The sequence below is a fragment of the Hyperolius riggenbachi genome, chromosome 3 (genome assembly GCF_040937935.1).
Source record: "Hyperolius riggenbachi isolate aHypRig1 chromosome 3, aHypRig1.pri, whole genome shotgun sequence".
Classification (NCBI taxonomy): Eukaryota; Metazoa; Chordata; class Amphibia; order Anura; family Hyperoliidae; genus Hyperolius; species Hyperolius riggenbachi.
This window is the reverse complement of record NC_090648.1, coordinates 502,641,579-502,663,857: the sequence shown is the minus strand read 5'-3', so window position 1 is coordinate 502,663,857 and position 22,279 is coordinate 502,641,579. Positions and strand designations below refer to the sequence as shown.

At 48.1% G+C, this 22,279-nt stretch overlaps 1 protein-coding gene across 4 annotated transcripts in view; it reads left to right on the top strand.

The window, feature by feature from the left end:
• Positions 1–22,279, top strand: part of LOC137561765 (NAD-dependent protein deacetylase sirtuin-3-like) — a 107,838-nt gene that overhangs the window by 44,404 nt on the left and 41,155 nt on the right. For 3 of the 4 annotated variants that reach the window (XM_068273121.1, XM_068273122.1, XM_068273118.1), the window contains exons 1-2: positions 14,289–14,481; positions 19,062–19,305. In XM_068273121.1, the coding sequence (XP_068129222.1) occupies positions 14,454–14,481; positions 19,062–19,305 (272 nt within the window). In that variant the 5' untranslated portion in view covers positions 14,289–14,453. Of the gene's footprint in view, positions 1–14,288; positions 14,482–19,061; positions 19,306–22,279 lie in introns of those variants that run through there. The other variant, XM_068273120.1, reaches the window with a different exon arrangement.

The following is a 22,279-nucleotide window of genomic DNA, read 5'->3' as shown; positions in this document are numbered from 1 at the left end:
GCGAACCGCACTGCTTGCAGCGTCTTTGGGGCAATTGCGCTGTGATTCTCGTTCTGTTGATGGAAATCACAAGCGCAAATCACGCTGAAATCTTGCCGCCGAATCGCGATCACGGGGCAAGCGCTGATTGTGAACTAGTCCTCAGGAGCTGTGTGCCTGGAAAGGGCATTCCCAGCAATACTCAGCAGCAGCAGCAGGAATAGATGGCTGGGGAAGCCCTGACAATGCTCTGTAAGCACAGCACAGGGGACAGAGCATTGTCTACGCAGGGGGGGGGGGGGGGGATTACAGCTGCCCAGAATCCCCCCTCAGACCAGGGCCGGTGCAGTGTCTGGGGACAGGCACAAGCTGAGACACCAGAATATCTGCAAGTATCCTGCAGCTCACAGCACTCCCCCCCCCCCCTTTCCCTGCTACAGTTGATTTTGGATGGAGCAGCAGCGTGTGTACAAAGCATGGAGCAGCAGCGTGTCTACAGAGCATGGAGCAGCAGCGTGTCTACAGAGCATGGAGCAGCAGCGTGTCTACAGAGCATGGAGCAGCAGCGTGTCTACAGAGCATGGAGCAGCAGCGTGTGTACTGAGCATGGAACAGCAGTGTGTGTACAGAGCATAGAGCAGCAGTGTGTGTACAGAGCATGGAGCAGCAGTGTGTGCACAGAGCAGGGAGAAGCAGCGTGTGTACAGAGCATGGAGCAGCAGCGTGTCTACAGAGCATGGAGCAGCAGCGTGTCTACAGAGCATGGAGCAGCAGCGTGTCTACAGAGCACGGAGCAGCAGCGTGTCTACAGAGCACGGAGCAGCAGCGTGTCTACAGAGCACGGAGCAGCAGCCTGTCTACAGAGCAAGGAGCAGCAATGTGTGTACAGAGCATGGAGCAGCAGCGTGTGTACAGAGCATGGAGCAGCAGCGTGTGTACAGAGCATGGAGCAGCAGCGTGTGTACAAAGCATGGAGCAGTAGCGTGTGTATAGAGCATGGGGCTGCAGCGTGTGTACAGAGCATAGAGCAGCGGCGTGTGTACAGAGCATGGAGCAGCGGCGTGTCTACAAAGCATGGAGCAGCAGCGTGTGTACAGAGCATGGAGCAGCAGCGTGTGTACAGAGCATGGAGCAGCAGTGTGTGTACAGAGCATGGAGCAGCAGCGTGTGCACAGAGCATGGAGCAGCAGCGTGTGTACAGAGCATGGAGCAGCAGCGTGTGTACAGATCATGGAGCAGCAGCGCGTGCATAGAGCATGGAGCAGCAGCGTGTGCACAGAGCATGAAGCAGCAGCGTGTGCACAGAGCATGGAGCTGCAGCGTGTGTACAGAGCATGGAGCAGCAGCGTGTGTACAGAGCATGGAGCAGCAGTGTGTGTACAGAGCATGGAGCAGCAGCGTGTGCACAGAGCATGGAGCAGCAGCGTGTGTACAGAGCATGGAGCAGCAGCGTGTGTACAGAGCATGGAGCAGCAGCATGTGTACAGAGCATGGAGCAGCAGCGTGTGTACAGAGCATATAGCAGCAACCTGTGTACAGAGCATGGAGCAGAAGTGTGTGTACAGAGCATGGAGCAGCAGTGTGTGTACAGAGCATATATAGCAGCAGTGTGTGTACAGAGCATGGAGCAGCAGCGTGTGTAGAAAGCATGGAGCAGCAGCGTGTGTACAGAGCATATAGCAGCAGCGTGTGTACAGAGCATGGAGCAGCAGCGTGTGTAGAAAGCATGGAGCTGCAGCATGTGTACAGAGCATGCAGCAGCAGCGTGTGTACAGAGCATGGAGCAGCAGCGTGTGTAGAAAGCATGGAGCTGCAGCATGTGTGCAGAGCATGGAGCAGCAGCATGTGTACAGAGCATATAGCAGCAGCGTGTGTACAGAGCATGGAGCAGCAGCATGTGTAGAAAGCATGGAGCAGCAGCGTGTGTACAGAGCATATAGCGGCTGCGTGTGTAGAAAGCATGGAGCAGCAGCGTGTGTACAGAGCATATAGCAGCAGTGTGTGTACAGAGCATGCAGCAGCAGCGTGTGTACAGAGCATGGAGCAGCAGCGTGTGTAGAAAGCATGGAGCTGCAGCATGTGTACAGAGCATACAGCAGCAACGTGTGTACAGAGCATGGAGCAGCAGCATGTGTACAGAGCATATAGCAGCAGCGTGTGTACAGAGCATGGAGCAGCAGCATGTGTACAGATCATGGAGCAGCAGCGTGTGCACAGAGCATGGAGCAGCAGTATGTGTACAGAGCATGGAGCAGCAGCGTGTGTGCAGAGCATGGAGCAGTAGCGTGTGTACAGAGCATGGAGCAGTAACGTGTGTACAGAGCATGGAGCAGTAGCGTGTGTACAGAGCATGGAGCAGCAGCGTGTGTAGAGAGCATGGAGCAGCAGCGTGTGTACAGAGCATGGAGCAGCAACGTGTGTGTACAGAGCATGGAGCAGCAACGTGTGTGTACAGAGCATGGCGCAGCAGTGTGTGTACAGAGCATGGAGCAGCAGTGTGTGTACAGAGCATGGAGCAGCAGCGTGTGTACAGAGCATGGAGCAGCAGCGTGTGTACAGAGCATGGAGCAGCAGCGTGTGTACAGAGCATATAGCAGCAGTTTGTGTACAGAGCATGGAGCAGCAGCGTGTGTAGAAAGCATGGAGCAGCAGCGTGTGTACAGAGCATATAGCAGCAGCGTGTGGACAGAGCATGGAGCAGCAGAGTGTGTACAGAGCACATAGCAGCAGTGTGTGTACAGAGCATGGAGCAGCAGCGTGTGTAGAAAGCATGGAGCAGCAGCGTGTGTAGAAAGCATGGAGCAGCAGCGTGTGTACAGAGCATGAAGCAGCAGCGTGTGTACAGAGCATGGAGCCGCAGCGTGTGTACAGAGCATGGAGCAGCAGCGTGTACAGAGCATGGAGAAGCAGCGTGGGTAAAGAGCATGGAGCAGCAGTGTATGTACAGAGCATGGAGCAGCAGTGTATGTACAGAGCATGGAGCAGCAGTGTGTGTACATAGCATAGAGCAGCAGTGTGTGTACAGAGCATGGAGCAGCAGCGTGTGCACAGAGCATGGAGCAGCATCGTGTGTGCAGAGCATGGAGCAGCAGCCTGTGTGCAGAGCATGGAGCAGCAGCGTGTGTGCAGATCATGGAGCAGCAGCGTGTGTACAGAGCGTGGAGCAGCAGCGTGTGTACAGAGCGTGGAGCAGCAGCGTGTGTACAGAGCGTGGAGCAGCAGCGTATGTACAGAGCGTGGAGCAGCAGCGTGTGTACAGAGCATGGAGCAGCAGCCTGTGTGCAGAGCATGGAGCAGCAGCGTGTGTGCAGATCATGGAGCAGCAGCGTGTGTACAGAGCGTGAAGCAGCAGCATGTGTACAGAGCGTGGAGCAGCAGCTTGTGTACAGAGCGTGGAGCAGCAGCGTGTGTACAGAGCATGGAGCAGCAGCGTGTGTACAGAGCATGGAGCAGCAGCGTGTGTACAGAGCATGGAGCAGCAGCGTGTGTACAGAGCATGGAGCAGCAGCGTGTGTACAGAGCATGGAGCAGCAGCGTGTGTACAGAGCATGGAGCAGCAGCGTGTGTACAGAGCATGGAGCAGCAGCATGTGTACAGAGCATGGAGCAGCAGCGTGTGTACAGAGCATGGAGCAGCAGCGTGTGTACAGAGCATGGAGCAGCAGCGTGTGTACAGAGCATGGAGCAGCAGCGTGTGTACAGAGCATGGAGCAGCAGCATGTGTACAGAGCATGGAGCAGCAGCGTGTGTACAGGGCATGGAGCAGCAGCGTCTGTACAGGGCATGGAGCAGCAGCGTGTGTACAGAGCATGGAGCAGCAGCGTGTGTACAGAGCATGGAGCAGCAGCGTGTGTACAGTGCATGGAGCAGCAGCGTGTGTACAGAGCATGGAGCAGCAGCGTGTGTACAGAGCATAGAGCAGCAGCGTGTGTAAAGAGCGTGGAGCAGCAGCGTGTGTACAGAGCATGGAGCAGCAGCGTGTGTACAGAGCATGGAGCAGCAGTGTGTGTACAGAGCATGGAGCAGCAGTGTGTGTACAGAGCATGGAGCAGCAGCGTGTGCACAGAGCATGGAGCAGCAGCGTGTGTACAGAGCATGGAGCAGCAGCATGTGTACAGTGCATGGAGCAGCAGCGTGTGTACAGAGCATGGAGCTGCAGCATGTGTACAGAGCATGGCGCAGCAGCGTGTGTACAGAGCATGGAGCACCAGCGTGTGTACAGAGCATGGAGCAGCAGCGTATGTACAGAGCATGGAGCAGCAGCGTATGTACAGAGCATGGAGCAGCAGCGTGTGTATAGAGCACAGAGCAGCAGCGTGTGTATAGAGCATGGAGCACCAGCGTGTGTACAGAGCATGGAGCAGCAGTGTATGTACAGAGCATGGAGCAGCAGCGTGTGTACAAAGCATGGAGCAGCTCTGGGGAATTTAAGGACCACTGGACCAGAGACTGCTGGTACCACAAAATGACACTTACCAACAAATCGCTACACTTACCCACAGCTCTCGCCGGTCCCGCCACTCTCCCGTCACTGCAGGCCCCTCGCCCTGCTGTCACTATGACGGCAGAGCTCTGTGCACCGGTCAGGAGCTGATTTCATTGGTTCCTGACCCTGTCCATAAATGTAAGTCAATGTGATTGGCTCACAGTGATCACGGGGTCAAGAGCCAATGAAATGGCTCCTGACCGGCTCACAGAGCTCTGCCGACATACTGAGGGCAGCACAAGTGTGCCGCGGCGGGGGCTGAGCGGTGCGATCGGCGGTAAGTCCTGTCAGAGTCGCACAGCCACCTGCAGGATGTAGATTTCAACAAGTGCGGTCCAAAAGCGAATAAGAATGCATTTATTATCCATTTTATATGGTATCGCAGTCATTTTCGCATCGAATATCCCATTTTCGAATTCGGCGAATTTTCGTGAAAATATTCAGAAATATTCGTGTTTTCGACCAGCATCGAAAATTGAAGTATGCGGACGCTTATGCCCTTATGCGGAAAAATGATCGCAATAATCCGCATGAAACTTCGCTGTATGCGGACTTCTATGCGGAAAAATGTTCGCAATAATCCGCAAGAAAGGCCGCTATATGGGGACGCTTATGCTCTTATGCGGAAAAATGTCCGCAATAATCCGCTAATACATGCGTTACGCGGAAATATGTACGTGATAAACTACAAATTTAACGCGAAAATAACGGCATTAGGCGAACATTTATGCGAAAATATTTGCTCGAAAATTCGCCTGTCGAAACGAAATTAGGCAAAAATTCGGCGAAAAGAATTTTTGCATTTTCGCTCATCACTGGTATGAGGTATATTATTTACCCAGAGGCTAAAACAGCCCCACTAAAGCCAGATTCCAACAAGCCATCAGTATGGGCCGCTGCGTGTCCCCTGTATAAACTGACAGGACTGGAAGTCACACTAGAGCAGCCAGCAAGAGCCACGTCAGGTGACACAAATCCCCTCAGGAGGAGGACCTGTCATTCATTACCGTACTGCCCATGTGACCAGAGCGGTGCCTGACAAACCCAGCAAACTCCCACAGGCAACACAGAAGTAGTTGATATTCTCCTGCCCTGCCTACATTACCTCTGTCTCCTATCATGTACTGCCGTGCTTCTCAGTAATATTACAGCATATATATCCCTTTATGAAAGAATCTCAAGCAACCTTTAGGGCCCATTCACACTTGAGCGTTTTGCCAGCGATTTTGGCAAAACGCTCAAACGCTAGCGCTTTTGAAAGTGCTAGTGTAAAAAACCCTATGTGCTCGTTCTTACTTGGGCAAATCTCCCAAAAACGTGAAACGCGAATGCATAGCCTGCACCATTTTCAGGCGATTTGCTGGCAATCGCGTTTCAGTGCAATAGAAGTGCTAAACGCGATCGCGGAGAGATCGCTGCACTGTCCAGTGATTTTTCCACGTGAAATCGCGGAAAAATCACTCCTGCAAAACGCCAGGTGATCATCAGCAGTGGGCAAAAAGTGCTATCTTGCCTAGGATCCCTTTTTATCTGAAAGGACAACTGAAGTGAGAAGTATATGGAGACTGCCATTTTTTTTTCCTTCTATACAATACCAGTTCCCTCATGCCTGGCAGTCCTGCTGAACTATTTGGCTGCAGTAGTGTATGAATCACACAACAAACCAGAAACAAGCATGCAGCTAATCTTGTCCGATCTGACAGTAATGTCAGAAACATCTGATATGCTGCATGCTTGTTTAGGGTCAATGGCTAAAAAGGAACTGAACTGAGAGGGATATGGAGGCTGACATGTTTTTTCTTTTAACCAGCCGGGCGGTATGGACGAGCTCAGCTCGTCCATCACCGCCGGAGGCTGCCGTTCAGGCCCTGCTGGGCCGATTTTCTTCAAATAAAGAGCAGCACACGCAGCCGGCACTTTGCCAGCCGCGTGTGCTGCCTGATCGCCGCCGCTCTGCGGCGATCCGCCGCGAGCAGCGGCGAAAGAGGGTCCCCCCAGCCGCCTGAGCCCAAAAAGTTCCGGCCAGCGCTAAGGGCTGGATCGGAGGCGGCTGACGTCAGGACGTCGGCTGACGTCCATGACGTCACTCCGCTCGTCGCTATGGCGACGATGTAAGCAAAACATTGCGGCCTTCCTTGTTTATTCTGGGCGCCGGAGGCGATCGGAAGAACGCCTCCGGAGCGCCCTCTAGTGGGCTTTCATGCAGCCAACTTTCAGTTGGCTGCATGAAATAGTTTTTTTTTTATTTAAAAAAAACCCTCCCGCAGCCGCCCTGGCGATCTTAATAGAACACCAGGGTGGTTAAGCAATACCAGTTGCCTGGCAGTCCTGCTGCACCTCTGCCTCTAATACTTTTAGTCATAGCCCCTGAACAAGCATGCAGCAGATCAGGTGTTTCTGACATCGTTGTCAGATCTGACAAGATTAGCTGCATGCAGTGGTGATCATAATCAGCTAATTACGATTACGTAAAATTTTGTGTACATTTTTGCATTTACGCCTATACGTAATTACGATTACATTATATTGATTTCGTATAGTGATTCGTAATTTCGCCTAAAATTTTGCTTAATTTTTGCGTAATTTCGTGCCGACTTTGGCAGTGAACAGCAAAGCTCCCCATACATGTGAGTGACACGAAAATTGCTACATATGTTAAGGGAATATTGGGTATAAGTCAAAAAAAGAATTTTCCAAAGAAACTTCGTAGTTTTTGAGAAAATCGATTTTAGAAATGCAAAGAAAAAATGTTTTGTAAACTAAAATATGACAGTTTAAAAACTATTTTTCTTTGCATATTTAAAATCGATTTTCTCAAAAAATACAGTCTTTTTAAAAATACTATTTTTGACTTGTACCCAATATTCTCCTTGTAGCAATTTTGGTAGCAATAGCATGTATATTAACTGCTAAAGTAGGCACAACATTTTGCGAAATTGCGTGGAAATTATGTGAAAAATTACAAGAAATTATGAAATATTACTGTTACATACGAAATGAATTACTATTTTCCCAGCATTATGATTACGATGCATGAATGCGAATTTCGATGCAAAATTTCGCATATGCGAAATTTAGGCCTATCACTGGCTGCATGCTTGTTTCTGATTTTATTCAGACGCTACTGCAGCCAAATAGATCACCAGGGCTGCCAGGCAACTATGGCAGCCACCATATTCTTCTCACTTCAGTTGCCCTTTAAATCAACATTTGCAGAGGGAAGGTAAATGGCTGCTTATCTGTTCTCAAAACACTGTGATTATGTCACAGCCAGGCAGGAGAAAAGAGCCAGTGGCTGCTATACTTATGCTGAGGGTTCCACCTAGTGGATATGCGTGATATTACAGCTCCCCTGCACAATTTTCAGCATATCATGCATGCCCCATTCAAAAGGACCAATGTGAACGGATACACAGATTAAAGGGCAACTGAAGTGAGAGAGACGTGGAGGCTGCCATATATGTTTGCTTCTAAGCAATACCAGTTGCCTGGCTATTTTGCTGATCCACTGCCTCTAATACTTTTAGCCATAGCCCCTGAACAAGCATGCAGATCTGATAAGATTAGCTGCATGCTTGTTTCTGGTGTGATTCAGACACTATTATAGCCAAATAGATCAGCAGGACAGCCAGGCAACTGGTATTCTCTAAAAGTAGATAAATATGGCGGTCCCCCCCTTTTTTTTTTTTTTTTTTTTTTTTTTTTTTTTTTTTTAGATTTTTAGTGTCAGTGTGTCCTTGGCCTGTTGGTTGTGGAACCGCACAGGGTCAAACCCTGTCCAAGGGTGAGATGTGCTAGACCTTCCACCTGGGTACCGCCAGGATCCACGCAAGATCAAAGCTGATTGAAGTCCGCACAATATTCTGAAAATTATTAAAACTTTATTGCACAAAAACAATTCAAACATATTGCTGTAAGACAGTGACTGGAGTCCGAAACAGCAGGCTGTCGCTGTCTTACAGCAATATGTTTTAATTGTTTTTGTGCAATAAAGTTTTGATAACTTTCAGAAGATTGTGCGGACTTCAATCAGCTTTTATCTAGTTCTAGTTCTTATTCTTTGAATAGGCCCAGTGGCGGACACAGCCAGCAGTGGGCCCCTGTGCAAAATTGCAATTATGGGCCCCTATGACCTGGCAAAAAATGGGTGTGGCTATTTGCGCGGCGTGGCAAAAAATGGGTGTAGATAGAACCTTCGGCGTGTAGCGCTGCGGCAAAAAATGGGTGTGGCAATGACCGGATGAGGGCGGAGCTAACTGTAATTTAAAGTGAACCCGGGGTGAGAGTGATATGGAGGCTGCCATATTTATTTCCTTTTAAACAATACTAGTTGCCTGGCGGCCCTGCTGATCTATTTGGCTGCAGTAATAAACTGAATTACACCAGCAACAAGCATGCAGCTAATCTTCTCAGTTCTGACAATATTGTCAGAAACCCCTGACCTGCTGCATGCTTGTTCAGGGTCTATGGTTGAAAGAATAAGAGGCAGAGGACCAGCACGGCAGCCAGGCAACTGGTATTGCTTAAAAGGAGAGAAATATGGCAGCCTTAATATTATTCTCACCTCAGGTTCCCTTGAAAAGTGCAACGCAAAGACAGTGGGCCCAAGTGTTGGTGACCCTTTCCACAGAAAATTCACATAATTGTGCAGGTTTTCTCAAGAAAATACACATAATGTGAGCAGATATGCCCAGAAAATACATTCAATCATGTCAGCAGATATGCCCAGAAAATACATTCAATCATGTCGGCAGATATGCCCAGAAAATACGTGCAATCATGTCGGCAGATATGCCCAGAAAATACATTCAATCATGTCGGCAGATATGCCCAGAAAATACATTCAATCATGTCGGCAGATATGCCCAGAAAATACGTGCAATCATGTCGGCAGATATGCCCAGAAAATACGTGCAATCATGTCAGCAGATTTGCCCAGAAAATACATGCAATCATGTAGCAGATTTGCCCAGAACATACATGCAATCATGTGGCAGACCTGCCCAGAACATACACCTGCTAATATAAATAAAAATAAAAAAAACTACTCACCTGCAGCAGCAGACCTCCTGTCCCAGCATCCATCCGGCGCGCAGCTCCCATGGGTGGTTGGGTGGATAGGTAGCCTGGTGGGTGGGTAGGTAGGTAGCCTGGTGGGTAGGTAGGTAGCCTGGTGGGTGGGTAGGTAGGGAGGCAGCCTGGTGGGTGGGTAGGTAGCCCTTAGCCGGGTGGGTAGGTAGCCTGGTGGGTGGGTAGGTAGCCGGGTGGGTGGCTGGGTAGCTGGGTGGGTAGGTAGCCTGGTGGGTGGGTGGGCCGGTAGCCGGGTGGGTGGGTAGGTAGCCGGGTGGGTAAGTAGCCTAGTGGGTGGGTGGGTAGGTAGCCTGGTGGGTGGGTGGGTAGGTAGGTAGCCATTAGGTAGGTAGCCTGGTGGGTGGGTGGATGGTTAGGTAGCCTGGTTGGGTGGATGGGTGGGTAGGTAGCCAGGTTGGTTGGTGGGTAGGTAGCCTGGTGGGTGGGTGGTTAGGTAGCCTGGTGGGTGGGTTGGTAACTAGCCCGGTAGGTAGGTAGGTAGCCGGGTGGGTGGGTAGGTAGCCTGGTGGGTGGGTAGGTAGGTAGGCAGCCTGGTGGGTGGGTAGCCGGGTGGGTAGGTAGCCTGGTGGGTGGGTGGGTAGGTAGCCGGGTGGGTGGCTGGGTAGCCGGGTGGGTAGGTAGCCGGGTGGGTAGGTAGCCTGGTGGGTTGGTAACTAGCCCGGTAGGTAGGTAGGTAGCCGGGTGGGTGGTTAGGTAGGTAGCCTGGTGGGTGGGTAGGTAGCCTGGTGGGTGGGTAGGTAGGTAGCCGGGTGGGTAGGTAGGTAGCCTGGTGGGTGGGTAGGTAGGTAGCCTGGTGGGTCTTTAGGTAGGTAGCCTGGTGGGTGGGTAGGTAGCTGGGTGGGTGGCTGGGTTGCCGGGTGGGTAGGTAGCCTGGTGGGTGGGTTAGTAACTAGCCCGGTAGGTAGGTAGGTAGCCGGGTGGGTAGTTAGGTAGGTAGCCGAGTGGGTGGGTAGGTAGCCTGGTGGGTGGGTAGATAGCCGGGTGGGTGGTTAGGTAGCTGGGTGGGTAGGTAGGTAGCCTGGTGGGTAGGTAGGTAGCCGGGTGGGTAGGTAGGTAGCCGGGTGGGTGGGTAGGTAGCCTGGTGGGTGGGTAGGTAGCCCGGTGGGTGGTTAGGTAGCCTGGTTGGTGGGTAGGTAGGTAGCCTGGTGGGTGGGTAGGTAGGTAGCCGGGTGGGTGGGTAGGTAGCCTGGTGGGTGGGTAGGTAGCCGGGTGGGTGGTTAGGTAGCCTGGTTGGTGAGTAGGTAGGTAGCCTGGTGGGTGGGTAGGTAGGTAGCCTGGTGGGTGTTTAGGTAGGTAGCCGGGTGGGTGGTTAGGTAGCCGGGTGGGTGATTAGGTAGCCGGGTGGGTGATTAGGTAGGTAGCCGGGTGGGTGGGTGGGTAGCTATCCAGGTGGGGGGCCCGACTCCTATCCTCCCTCCCTCACCTCGGGGGGACCCCCTCCCGGTATGCGCGGCGGGAGAGCGGCAAATACAGGAAGTCTCCGGGGCTCCAGCAGGCGCTAGAGGTTCAGCCACTTGGTCTCCGCTGTCTCCTCTCCTCTGTATATCGCTCGCTACTTCCTGGTTTAGTAGCGAGCTGTATACAGAGTTGGAGACATCGGAGACCAAGCGGCTGAGCCTCTAGCGCCTGCTGGAGCCCCGGAGACTTCCTGTATTTGCCACTCTCCCGCCGCATGAGGGGGGGCCCCGGGGGGAGGATAGGAGTCGGGGCCCCCCAGGAAAAAAAAATTAAAAAAATTAAAAAAAAAACAGCAATACTTAATGGGCCCCTGAAGCAACGGAACTTCAGTGGCCCTCGTGCGGCTGCACGGCCGTATGTCCGCCACTTTATAGGCCACAACAGAACATCGCCCACAAAAAAGGTGGACCTGCAGACACATCTACTCCACTGACAGTTTAACCACTTCAGCCTACAGGGTTGAGATTTTTTCTTACATCTGAGCAACTTTCACCTCCCATTCATTTGCCAATAACTTTAGCACTACTCATCACAATGAATTGATCTATATCTTGTTTTTTCCTCCACCAATTAGGCTTTCTGTGGGTGATACATTTTGCTGAGAATTAATTTATTCTAAATCCATTTTAACAGGAATATTAAGAAAGAAATGAAAAAAAAATCATTATTGCTCTGCTTTTGGCCAGTATAGTTTGAAATTAATATATGCTACCATAATTAAAACCCATGTATTTTATTTACCAATTTGTCCCGCTTATTACACCATTTAAATTATGTCCCTATCACAATGTATGGCGCTGATATTTAATTTGGAAATAAAGGTGCATTTTTTCAATTTGCGTCCATCACTATTTAGAAGCCCATAATTTAATAAATCATATTGATATACTCCTTTAACATACTCCTTTAACATGAATATTTAAAAAGTTTAGACCCTTAGGTAACTATTTATGTTTTTTTGGTTTTTTTATTATTGTAAATTTTTTTTGTTTTTTTTATTAAAACTTGTATGTGGGTATTTTTGGTGTGGGAGGTAAACAGGGGATTTTAAATGTTTCAAAATGTATTTATTCAGTGCAAAGTGTTTTTTGGTGTAGTTTGCTATTTGGCCACAAGATGGCCACAGGCAAAAAGTCCTGGGAGCGATCGATCTCGCTCCCAGGAAGAAGTATGAAGACGGGGAACTTTTTGATCTCAGAAAAACCGCAGCGTCTGAAGAGACGCTGTTGGCTTTTCTTCAGGGGAAGTCCGATCAGTGAAAGGGATTTATAATCCCTTTCATTGATCGCTGGGCTAACGGCCGCCAGCGGGAGCGCGCACGGGGGGGGGGGGCTCGGGAGCACGCGCGACCCGCGGGAGTGCGCGCAGCCTAACTGGACGAAAATTTTCGTCCAGTTGGGCTGAAGTGGTTAAAGGACAACTGAGGTGACATGTGACATGATGAGATAGATGTTTATGTATAGTGCCAAGCACACAAATAACTAGGCTGTGTTCCTTTTTTTTTCTTTCTCTGCCTTAAAGAGTTAAACATCAGGTATGGTATGTCTGGGTCAGGACCGGGTCAGACTGGGCCAGACTGTCACTTATAAGTAATTATAGCCATAAAACACTTTCCTGTGATTAAATGGCTTCTGAAAGCAGAAAAGAGATAAAAATGATCAGTAAATTCATAGATTTGAGCTCTGGCATACTTCAATGAAGGTGTCATTGAGCAAAGACAATGAAACAGTAGAAACTTCAAAACTAGATTTAAATATAAAATAAAACTGTGGGATATTGAACAAAGTCATTTTTAGGAGAAGGAGGATAGTTACAATTGTTTTTCATCAGTTTATTTTCACCTCGGATGTTAAAAATACCAGGTTTACAACAGGATTACAGAGTACAAGGCACATTTTCCTGTGATTCCACTAATCTGGTATATCTGATCGTGTGTGCAAAATGCCCCAAAGGTATTTACTTGGGGGAAACTGGACAAACTTTGCGCAAACGTATGAACAGACACAGACACACTATTATTAACAATACCGAACCTGAGCTCCCAGTTGCTACATACTTTCGTTCCAACGGACAAAGCTTAACGGGAACCCGAGATGGAGGGATTAGCAGTAAAATATACATACCTGGGGCTTCCTCTAGCCTCCTCCGGCCTGATCGCTCCCACTATGTCCTCTCATTGGGACCCTGAGGCTTCCCCGAGGCTTCCCCGCTCCCGAGGTGAGTACCCCCCAGGGGAACTTTTTTTTTGTTACAGAGTCTCTTTAAGAAAATAGTTCAAGGTAATAAAGGCCAGTTCTGCTCAACTTATCACAATATGAAGAGAAAAAATAGTTTTTAAGCTGTCATTTTGCAATTTTGCACTTTTAAAATTGAAACTGAGGTCTTTTTGAAAAAAAAAAATGTTTTTGACTTCCCACTATTCTCCTTAAAGCGGACCTGAACTCAGAACTTCCTCTCTGTTCTAAAAGATAAGCAACAGCTTAATGACCTTTAGGCTGCTTTCACAGTGGGACGTTACAGGCGCACATTAGAGCAGCCTGTAACGCAGCCCACCGCACCATGGGAAACCACTAACGACCCGCCGACGCCTATCGGCGTTAAGCGGTCGTTAAGTGGTTAATACTGCCAAATGGTCAACATTTGGCTGTGTGGTTACCTGGCAGCAAACAGAACAATAAAGTGCAACAAGTCACATCCAAGTAAAGCTGCATTCAGAAAGCGATGAACGCTACTCCACACTGCGTGCCAACCAAGTGCTAACAAGCGCCTGAGGATGTGATGCTTGCAAATCGTATGCGCCATTTAATTGGGCCAATCAAAATTGTCAGGAAGTGATGATTTGATGCATAAAATAACGTTTGTATTGAGTTACATTTTTTTTTTCATCCTATTGCCTAGGGGCGGTCACATTTTTATGCTAATTTTCTGCAGCTTGAAAATGGACCAATCGGTTGCCGAAACAGCAGCAGTTGATTGGTCCTTTTTTAAGCTGCAGAAAACGTTATTCTCATTGACCATACCTAATACCATTTACTCCCAATTTTTAAATCAAAGTTCTTTTAGATTACTGTTTGTCAGATTTACTAGTGTATTTTCTGCATAAGCCACATTAGTATACAGAGCGTGCAATGTGATTGGTTGCTAGGGGCCTAGAGCTCGGGTCGGGGTCCCTTTAAGTTTTGCTCTGACTGCCCCGCCCTCGTATAACTTTTCTATGAGCGCGCGGAGGGCTCCGGGTCGCGTGCGGCGGTGCAGGTATAGCGCGGTGCAGTGGCTGGCTGCCTGCAGGTGATGTAGCGCAGTCCCCGGGTGTCTCTCCGCTGTAGCTTCTCAGTCCGGCTGATGATCATATAAAAGGTGGATCGGGAGTGACGCGCTTCCTCCAGGCTCTGCGTGCTTCGGTCTCCCGGGAGAAGGAGGTGGGACAGCGGGCTGTCTGTATGCGTGACCTCAGCGGAGGAATCCCCGGTAACGGCAACGCTTTCCTATGCTGCGATATCCACCTTCTGCATGCAATACTGGGGGCTCTGTGGGTGGAATGATGGGGCCTCTATGGGTGGAATGTTGGGGGGCTCTCTGTGCATGCAATACTCTGCGCTCTGTGGGTGGAATGTTGGGGTGTCTGTAAAGGGAATTTTGGGATTCATAACATTCTGAGGATGCTGGAAGGAGTTTTGGGGTTCTGTGGTCGGAACGTTGGGCTTCTGTGAAGGGAATGATGGGTTCAGAACTTTCTGTGGGGGGCTTTTTGGGTGGGACGCTGAGGGGGAGCACTGTGGATGGAATGTTGGGGAGGGGGGTTCTGTGGATGGAATGTTGGGGAGGGTGGTTCTGTGGATGGCATGTTGGGGGCTCTGCATGCAATACTGGGGGCTCTGTGGATGGAATGTTGGGGGGTGCTGTGGATGGAATGTTGGGGTGTCTGTAAAGGGAATGTTGGGATTCATAACATTCAGAGGATGCTGGAAGGAGTTTTGGGGTTCTGTGGTTGGAATGTTGGTGGGCTCTGGATGGAATGTTGGGCTTCTGTGAAGGGAATGATGGGTTCAGAACTTTCTGTGGGGGGCTTTGTGGGTGGGATGTTGGAGAGGGGCTCTGTGGATGGAATGTTGGGGGCTCTGTGGATGGAATGTTGGGGGCTCTGTGGATGGAATGTTGGGGGCTCTGTGGGTGGAATGTTGGGGGTTCTGTGGGTGGAATGTTGGGGGTTCTGTGGGTGGAATGTTGGGGGGGCTCTGTGGGTTGGATGTGGGGGGCTCTGTGGGTGGGATGTTGGTTCTGTGATGGGAATGTTGATTCAGAACTTTCTGTGGGTGGTAGATGGGGTTTTGGGGGTCTGTTGAATGGAACGTTGGGGGGCCTTTGTGGAGAAAGCGTTGGGATTCAGAGTGTTCTGGGGGGCTCTGTGGATGGAGTGTTGAGATTCAGAACATTCTTTGGGTGGTGAAAGGAGTTTTGGGGCTCTGTGGATGGAGTGTTGTGGGGCATTGGTATTCAGAATGTTCTGTGTATGGTGGAAGGAGGTTTGGGGTTCTGTAGAGGAAACCAGGCTGGAGAGAACGCTGGGGTTCAGAAAGTTCTGTGGCTGGAAAGCTGGGTGTTCTGTGGAGGGAACATTGGGATTCGAGAGAGAATTTTGGGCTTCTATGGATGGAATGTTGGGATCCAGAACTTTCTATGGATGGCAGATGGAATGTTGGGGTTGTGTGGAGGGAATAGTATCTGAATAACACCAGAAACAAGCATGCAGCTAGTCTTGTCAGATCTGGCTTTAAAGTCTGAAACACCTGATCTGCTGCATGCTTGTTCAGGGGCTATGGCTAATAGTATTAGAGCCAGAGGATCAGCAGGGCTGCCAGGCAACTGGTATTGATTAAAAGGAAATAAATATGGCAGCCTCCGTATACCTCTTACTTCAGTTCCCCTTTAATTCTGGTATCTGATAACCTCAGTGTGGCATGCAGATAAGACAAGAAGGAATTGTAGCTTCTGGACTGAGATCCCCCAACTAGCTTGAGCACCTTGGTAACTGATCAGCACTTATATGCAAAAAGGGAGCCGGAAATAGCCGCTAGTAGCATATCTGTATCCCAATATCATACTATTGTACAGCGGTAATTCTGATAGTAATTTTTACTATTGGTAAACCCAACTCTACAGAGGACCCTCCCTCCACCAATGCCTAATCCTAACCCAACTCTACACAGGACCCTCCACCAATGCCTAATCCTAACCTCAACAGTCGCTCAACCCTCGCCGGGGCAGCCTATTGATTTCTATAGCCTGTTTTTCTCCATCCTAGTTCACGTCCAGGGGATTCGCTTTGAATCTCCCCTGGTGGAAACAAGCTCTTATGCTGAGTACATATGTTACGAATTTCTGCTCGATTCCCCCCCCCCCCTGTTTTTTTCCCCCCGATTGATTCCCTTGTCTTCGCTCGTTTTTTCTTATCTTTTTCCATTCACCTCTATGAGAAATCAAGCGCAGAATCGATCAGCAGTAATATCGGACATAAGGGAATTTATCAATCGGATGCATCTATCGGACGGAAAATCGTAACGTGTGTGTACCCAGCATAATGCCTGGTACACACAATGCAATTTCCCATCAGATAGATGGATCAATAGATAATTTCCGACAGATCTGATCGGGTTTCTGATCGATTTTCTGATCACTTCTATGCAGATTGATCAGAAAAACAATCAGAAATCCGATCATAGTTATTTGGGTTGAAAAAAGGCGGGTCCTGTTTGACTAACATGCTCAGCTTTTATGACCTGTTGGAAATTATCTATTTGACCCGTCTTATCTGTCAGGAAATTGCATGTGTATGGTGTGTACCAGGCTTTCCACAGGATTGTAAAATTGTACCTTAGATTTAGAAGCTGGTGCTTTAACTTTCCACTAGATGGCAGTGTGGCTCTTTGTGATGGCTGCTGTTGGATCCTAGACTGAACTTGATATATTAAAAAAAAAGGTTCAACTTACCAGGGGCTTCTATCAGCCGCCCTGTGCCCGCGCCATCATAGAACGATCCTCCATTCCTCCGCAGCAACTGCGTTTGGTTTTCAGCGACTCGGCTAAGTTGCTGAAGAACTCTGCGGGGGTCCGGAGGATCGTTCCATGATGGCGCGGACACAGGGCGGCTGATAGAGATCTGTCAGGCCGATTCCTAATTGTTTTCAGCATGTAAAGTCTCAGGAATCCTCTTCACCCCAAAGGCGTTTTTACAAGAGCGATTTTTCACCTTTCAGTGCTCATCCTTTTTATTTGCCAATAGCTTAATCACTACTAATCACAATGAAATGATCTAGATCTTGTTTTTTTCCACCACCAATTGGGCTTTTTGGGGTTGATATTTGTTTTCAGTAATTTATTTTCTATGCATTTTAAAGGGAAAAAATGAAAAAATACACTTTCTCCAATTTCATCCCCTATAGTTTTAATATAGACACTGCTACTGTGCATAAAACCCACACATTTTATCTGCCTATTTGTCCTGGTTACTACAAGATTTAATTATGTCCCTAGTACAAAGTATGGTGACAATATAGTATTTGAAAAAAGAAAAGAAAAAAAAACACACCTTTATTTCCACACTGTATGCATGTGTACGCGCGGGAGCGTGCATGTGCGCACGTGCACATGCACAGCGGCAGCAGCACTGTCTGACTTATAAAAACATCCTGGAGCTATTAGAAGGCTCTGGCAGGACATTTTTATAGGTCAGCTTGTCATTAAGTGGTTAAAAATGTCCCGTTCTCCCCCCCCCCCTCCAGTTTGCACTTATACATTACTCATAGTGTGCTATATGCTTGCGGCATAATATTATTTTTTTTTTTATGTGCTTTACCCTAAAAGCAGAAAAAAATCAGGCCACTAGAGAGATCTGCAGCGGCCATGCACATAATGCTGCGCTGCCGCGGTGATCGGACAGGTTGAATATTATCAATCGAGCCATCAGCGGCTCAATTGATGATATAAAACGAACAGTCTGCCCAGCATTACTCACCTCCCCTGGGTCCAGTGCTGCAATTCTCCCTCCATCCACTGAGTGGCGCTCTACCCCTGTAGTGAGATCGTAGGCTGTCGTCCTGACGACAAACGGGGATCTCACCAGAGGGATCGAGTACCTCGGAGGACCGGAAATCACCATTTTGAGCTGCGGGCTTCCAACCCGAGCCTGACTCGGTTACCACCAGTAGTGGTGCATTGTGGGTAACCACAAATGTTCACTTAGGCCCGGTTCACACTTGCGGTGGCCCTCCGGAATCGCCGTGCCGGAGCCGCACCGCTTGCAGAACGGACGGAACGGACGCACGGCATAGCAATGAAAGCCTATGCGTCCGTTCACATGCGTCCGTTCTGCCGAACCGGAGCCGGGCCGGATCCGGACTCCGGCCTCCGTTCCAACATGCGCTATTTTTTTCATCCGGCTCCTCCGGCAGCCGTATCCGGGGCGGAGCCGGACTGCACCATCCGGCCAATACAAACCAATGGGAACCGGAGAGCGCACAACACACTGGCTGAGAAATCCGGATGTTCTACCCCACTTCCTATGGGGATTGTTGCGGCGATATTGGATGGGGACACATGGGCAAGCATTTTGGAGTGGAGCAGCACAGCTGGATCCGGATCCGGAGATGTTGGCAGCATGTCGCAGGTGGAGGTGAGTGCTAACAGCAGAGGGCTGGATTCCACAGGTCCCCCTTCTGCTGACCTCCCAGACCCCAACTTTTTTTTTTTGTTTTTAACGTTTTTTTGCCAAACGGATCCGGATCGCATCCTGATGGACACCTGATGCAACCTGACCGGATCCGGATCAGAACCGTACGGTTCCGATCCGGATCCGGTCAGGTCATCCGGTCCGTTTGGCAAACAACCGCAAGTGTGAACCGGGCCTAATAGCTAAATTATTGCAAATTTTACCAAGTTACCACTAAGGAAGTTAAAAGGAAATAAATGTGGCAGCCCCGGTATGTCCCAGGGTTCCCTGTAAACGGGTAGTGTTTAGAGATGAGTCCTTTCTTATTTTCTTTTCTGCCTAGGATCCAAGGCCATGAAACGCATCACAGCTGCTGTTCAGCCGCCAAACACTGCCGCAGATCGCTCCGACAAATGCCACAAGTCGAGGCAACCTTCAGCTGCGCCCTCCTCCAGAGAATCCCCTCTCGGCACGAATGGGCAAAATCGTGCAGCTTTCAAAGAGCAAATTAAACCGAAACCTCCACCAGATCCCTCCCGGACAAAGAGCAGTCAGCTTTATATGCCTGAGAGGCAAACTTCTAACAGGTGATCTACTAACACATTTATTAACCACTTAAGCCCACAGGGTTGTTTTATTTTTTGCATCTGAGCAACTTTCACCTCCCATTCATTTGCCAATAACTTTATCACTACTGATCACAATGAATTGATCTATATCTTGTTTTTTCCGCCACCAATTAGGCTTTCTTTGGGTGATACATTTTGCTAAGAATTAATTTATTCTAAATCCATTTTAACAGGAATATTAAGAAAGAAATTGGAAAAAAAATCATTTCTCAGTTTTTGGCCTTTATAGTTTGAAATTAATACATGCTACGGTAATTAAAACCCATGTATTTTATTTGCCCATTTGTCCCGCTTATTACACTATTTAAATTATGTCCCTATAACAATGTATGGCGCCGATATTTTATTTGGATATAAAGGTGCATTTTTTTCAATTTGCGTTCATCACTATTTACAAGTCCGTCATTTAAAAAATTATATTAATATACTCCTTTGACATGCATATTTAAAAAGTTCTGACCCTATTTATGGTGTGGTGTTTTTTGTTTTTTTTTTATTTGGGTAATTTTTGATGTGGGAGTTACAGCTAATTTTTTAATGTAAAAAATGTATTTAATGAATAATGGATGTGGGTGTAGTTTTATTATTTTGTCACAAGATGGCCACAGTCAAAGTCCTGGAAGCGTACGATCACGCTTCCAGGACGCATTAGGAGGACGGGAAATTTTCTTTCAACTCAGAAAAACTGCAGCCTCTGATAAGAGGCTGTCTGTTTTTCTACGGGGGGCTTCAATCAATGAATGGAATCTATAATCCCATTCATTGATCGCTGGGCTAACGGCCGACCGCGGGAGTGCGCGCAACCCATCTGGACGAGAATGTTCGTCCAGATAGGCTTAAGTGGTTAATGGATACCCGAAGTGACATACGACATGAGATGGGACATGGATATGTACAGTGCCTAGCACACTAATAACTGTGCTGTGTTCCCAACCCCCCCCCCCCCCCCCGGTCTGCCTGAAAGCGTTAAATATCAGGTATATAAGTGGCTGACTCAGACAGGAAGTGACTACAGTGTGACCCTCACTGATGAGAAATTCCAACTATAAATAAACTCTCCTAGCAGAAAATGGCTTTTGAGAGCAGGAAAGAGATAAAAAGGGTCAATAGTTAATAGGTTTTAGCTCTGGCATACTTCAATGAATGTCATTGAGCAAAAACAATAAAATAGTTAAAACGTAAAAAGTAGATTTAAACACAACTGTGGAATATATTAAATCGTTTTTAGGAGAAAGAAGATGGATACAATTGTTCATTTAATTAGCTTATTTTTGTTTCGGATGTCCTTTAAAGGGAACCTGTAAGGAAAAAAGTGCCCGGGGGGGTACTTGCCTCTGGATTTTAGTGAGTTTACCCCGTCCTCCTGTGTATCCGCAATCCAGTGGAGGCCCCTTCATGAAAATCTGCGGACAAGCTTGTTGGGTGGATAGTTACGCACAGATGCAGTAGCGCCTGCAGCACACAACGATATTTACCTTTGGGATCCAGCGCAGACTCGTCTTCCCCCACGGGCAGAAATGGCCAAGCCCAGTCAGGTCTGCACTACTGTGCAGGTGCGACACTGCGGCTGTGCAGTAGAGCGGACCCGATCGGGCTCTGGCGAAAATAGCCGAGCTTGAAGAGGAAGATGCGCCTGCGCTGGATCCCAAAGGTAAATATTGCCGTCTGCTGCTGATCGAGGGAGCCAGCGCTGGATCGGTGCTGCACAGGAGGAACGGGGAAGCCTCATTTAGGCTCTAGAGGCTCTGGCTCGCGTGTCTCGCTGTTTCTGAGGCTTTTATTTTTCCCCCGTTTCCCGGCGCTTGGGTGGGCAATTTCGTTTTTTGTGCTTTGCGGTTTTCTAAGCGTTTTTGTGAGCAGTTTTGTAATTCACTTCCTGACGCAAGTCAAGAAGTGAACTCTTTGACCCGGAAAATAATACTGTGTATTCTTAAACGCGAACACAATCGCTACACAAAGGGATTTTGAGTGGTTTGCGTTTCTCCAATTCTTTCCATTGAAGTGCAATCGCCACAAAAATGGTCCCCACCGCTTTACAGAACGGGCAGCGCACGACCTGCGCTGATATGAACTTTCTCATAGACCTTAATTGCACAAGCATTTAGTGGGTGATTTTAAAAATCGCCTGTGTGAAAAAACAAAACAAAAAAACCCTACAGTGCGATTGAGCCCTAAAAGAGAATTAACCCATTCAGGTTCCGTCGTTTTCACGTGAGAAATGTTCACCTCCCATTCATTAGCCTATAACTTTATCACTACTTATCACAATGAACTGATCTATATCTTGTTTTTTCCGCCACCAATTAGGCTTTCTTTGGGGGGTACATTTTGCTAAGAGCCACTTTACTGTAAATGTATTTTAACAGGAAGAATAAGAAAAAAATGGAAAAATTCATTATTTCTCAGTTTTTAGCCATTATAGTTTTAAAATAATACATGCCTCCATAATTAAAACTCACGTATTGTATTTGCCCATATGTCCCGGTTATTACACCGTTAAAATTATGTCCCTATCACAATGTATGGCGACAATATTTTATTTGGAAATAAAGGTGCATTTTTTCCATTTTGCATCTATCACTATTTACAAGTTTAAAATAAAAAAAAAATATAGAAATATTTCATCTTTACATTGACATTTAAAAAGTTTAGACCCTTAGGTAAATATTTACATGTTTTTTTTTTGTTTTGTTTTTTTAATTGTAAACATTTTATTTGGGTAGTTTTGGGAGGGTGAGAGGTAAACAATAGATTTATAATGTAAATGTGTGTTAATTTAAATTTTTTTTTTTTTTTTTTTTTTTTTTTTTACAGGTGTAGTATTACTTTTTGGCCACAAGATGGCGGCCATGAGTTTGTTTACATGACGTCACTCTAAGTGTAACACACGCTTACATTGACGCATCGGGAAGGGAACGGCCAGAAAAGGCGC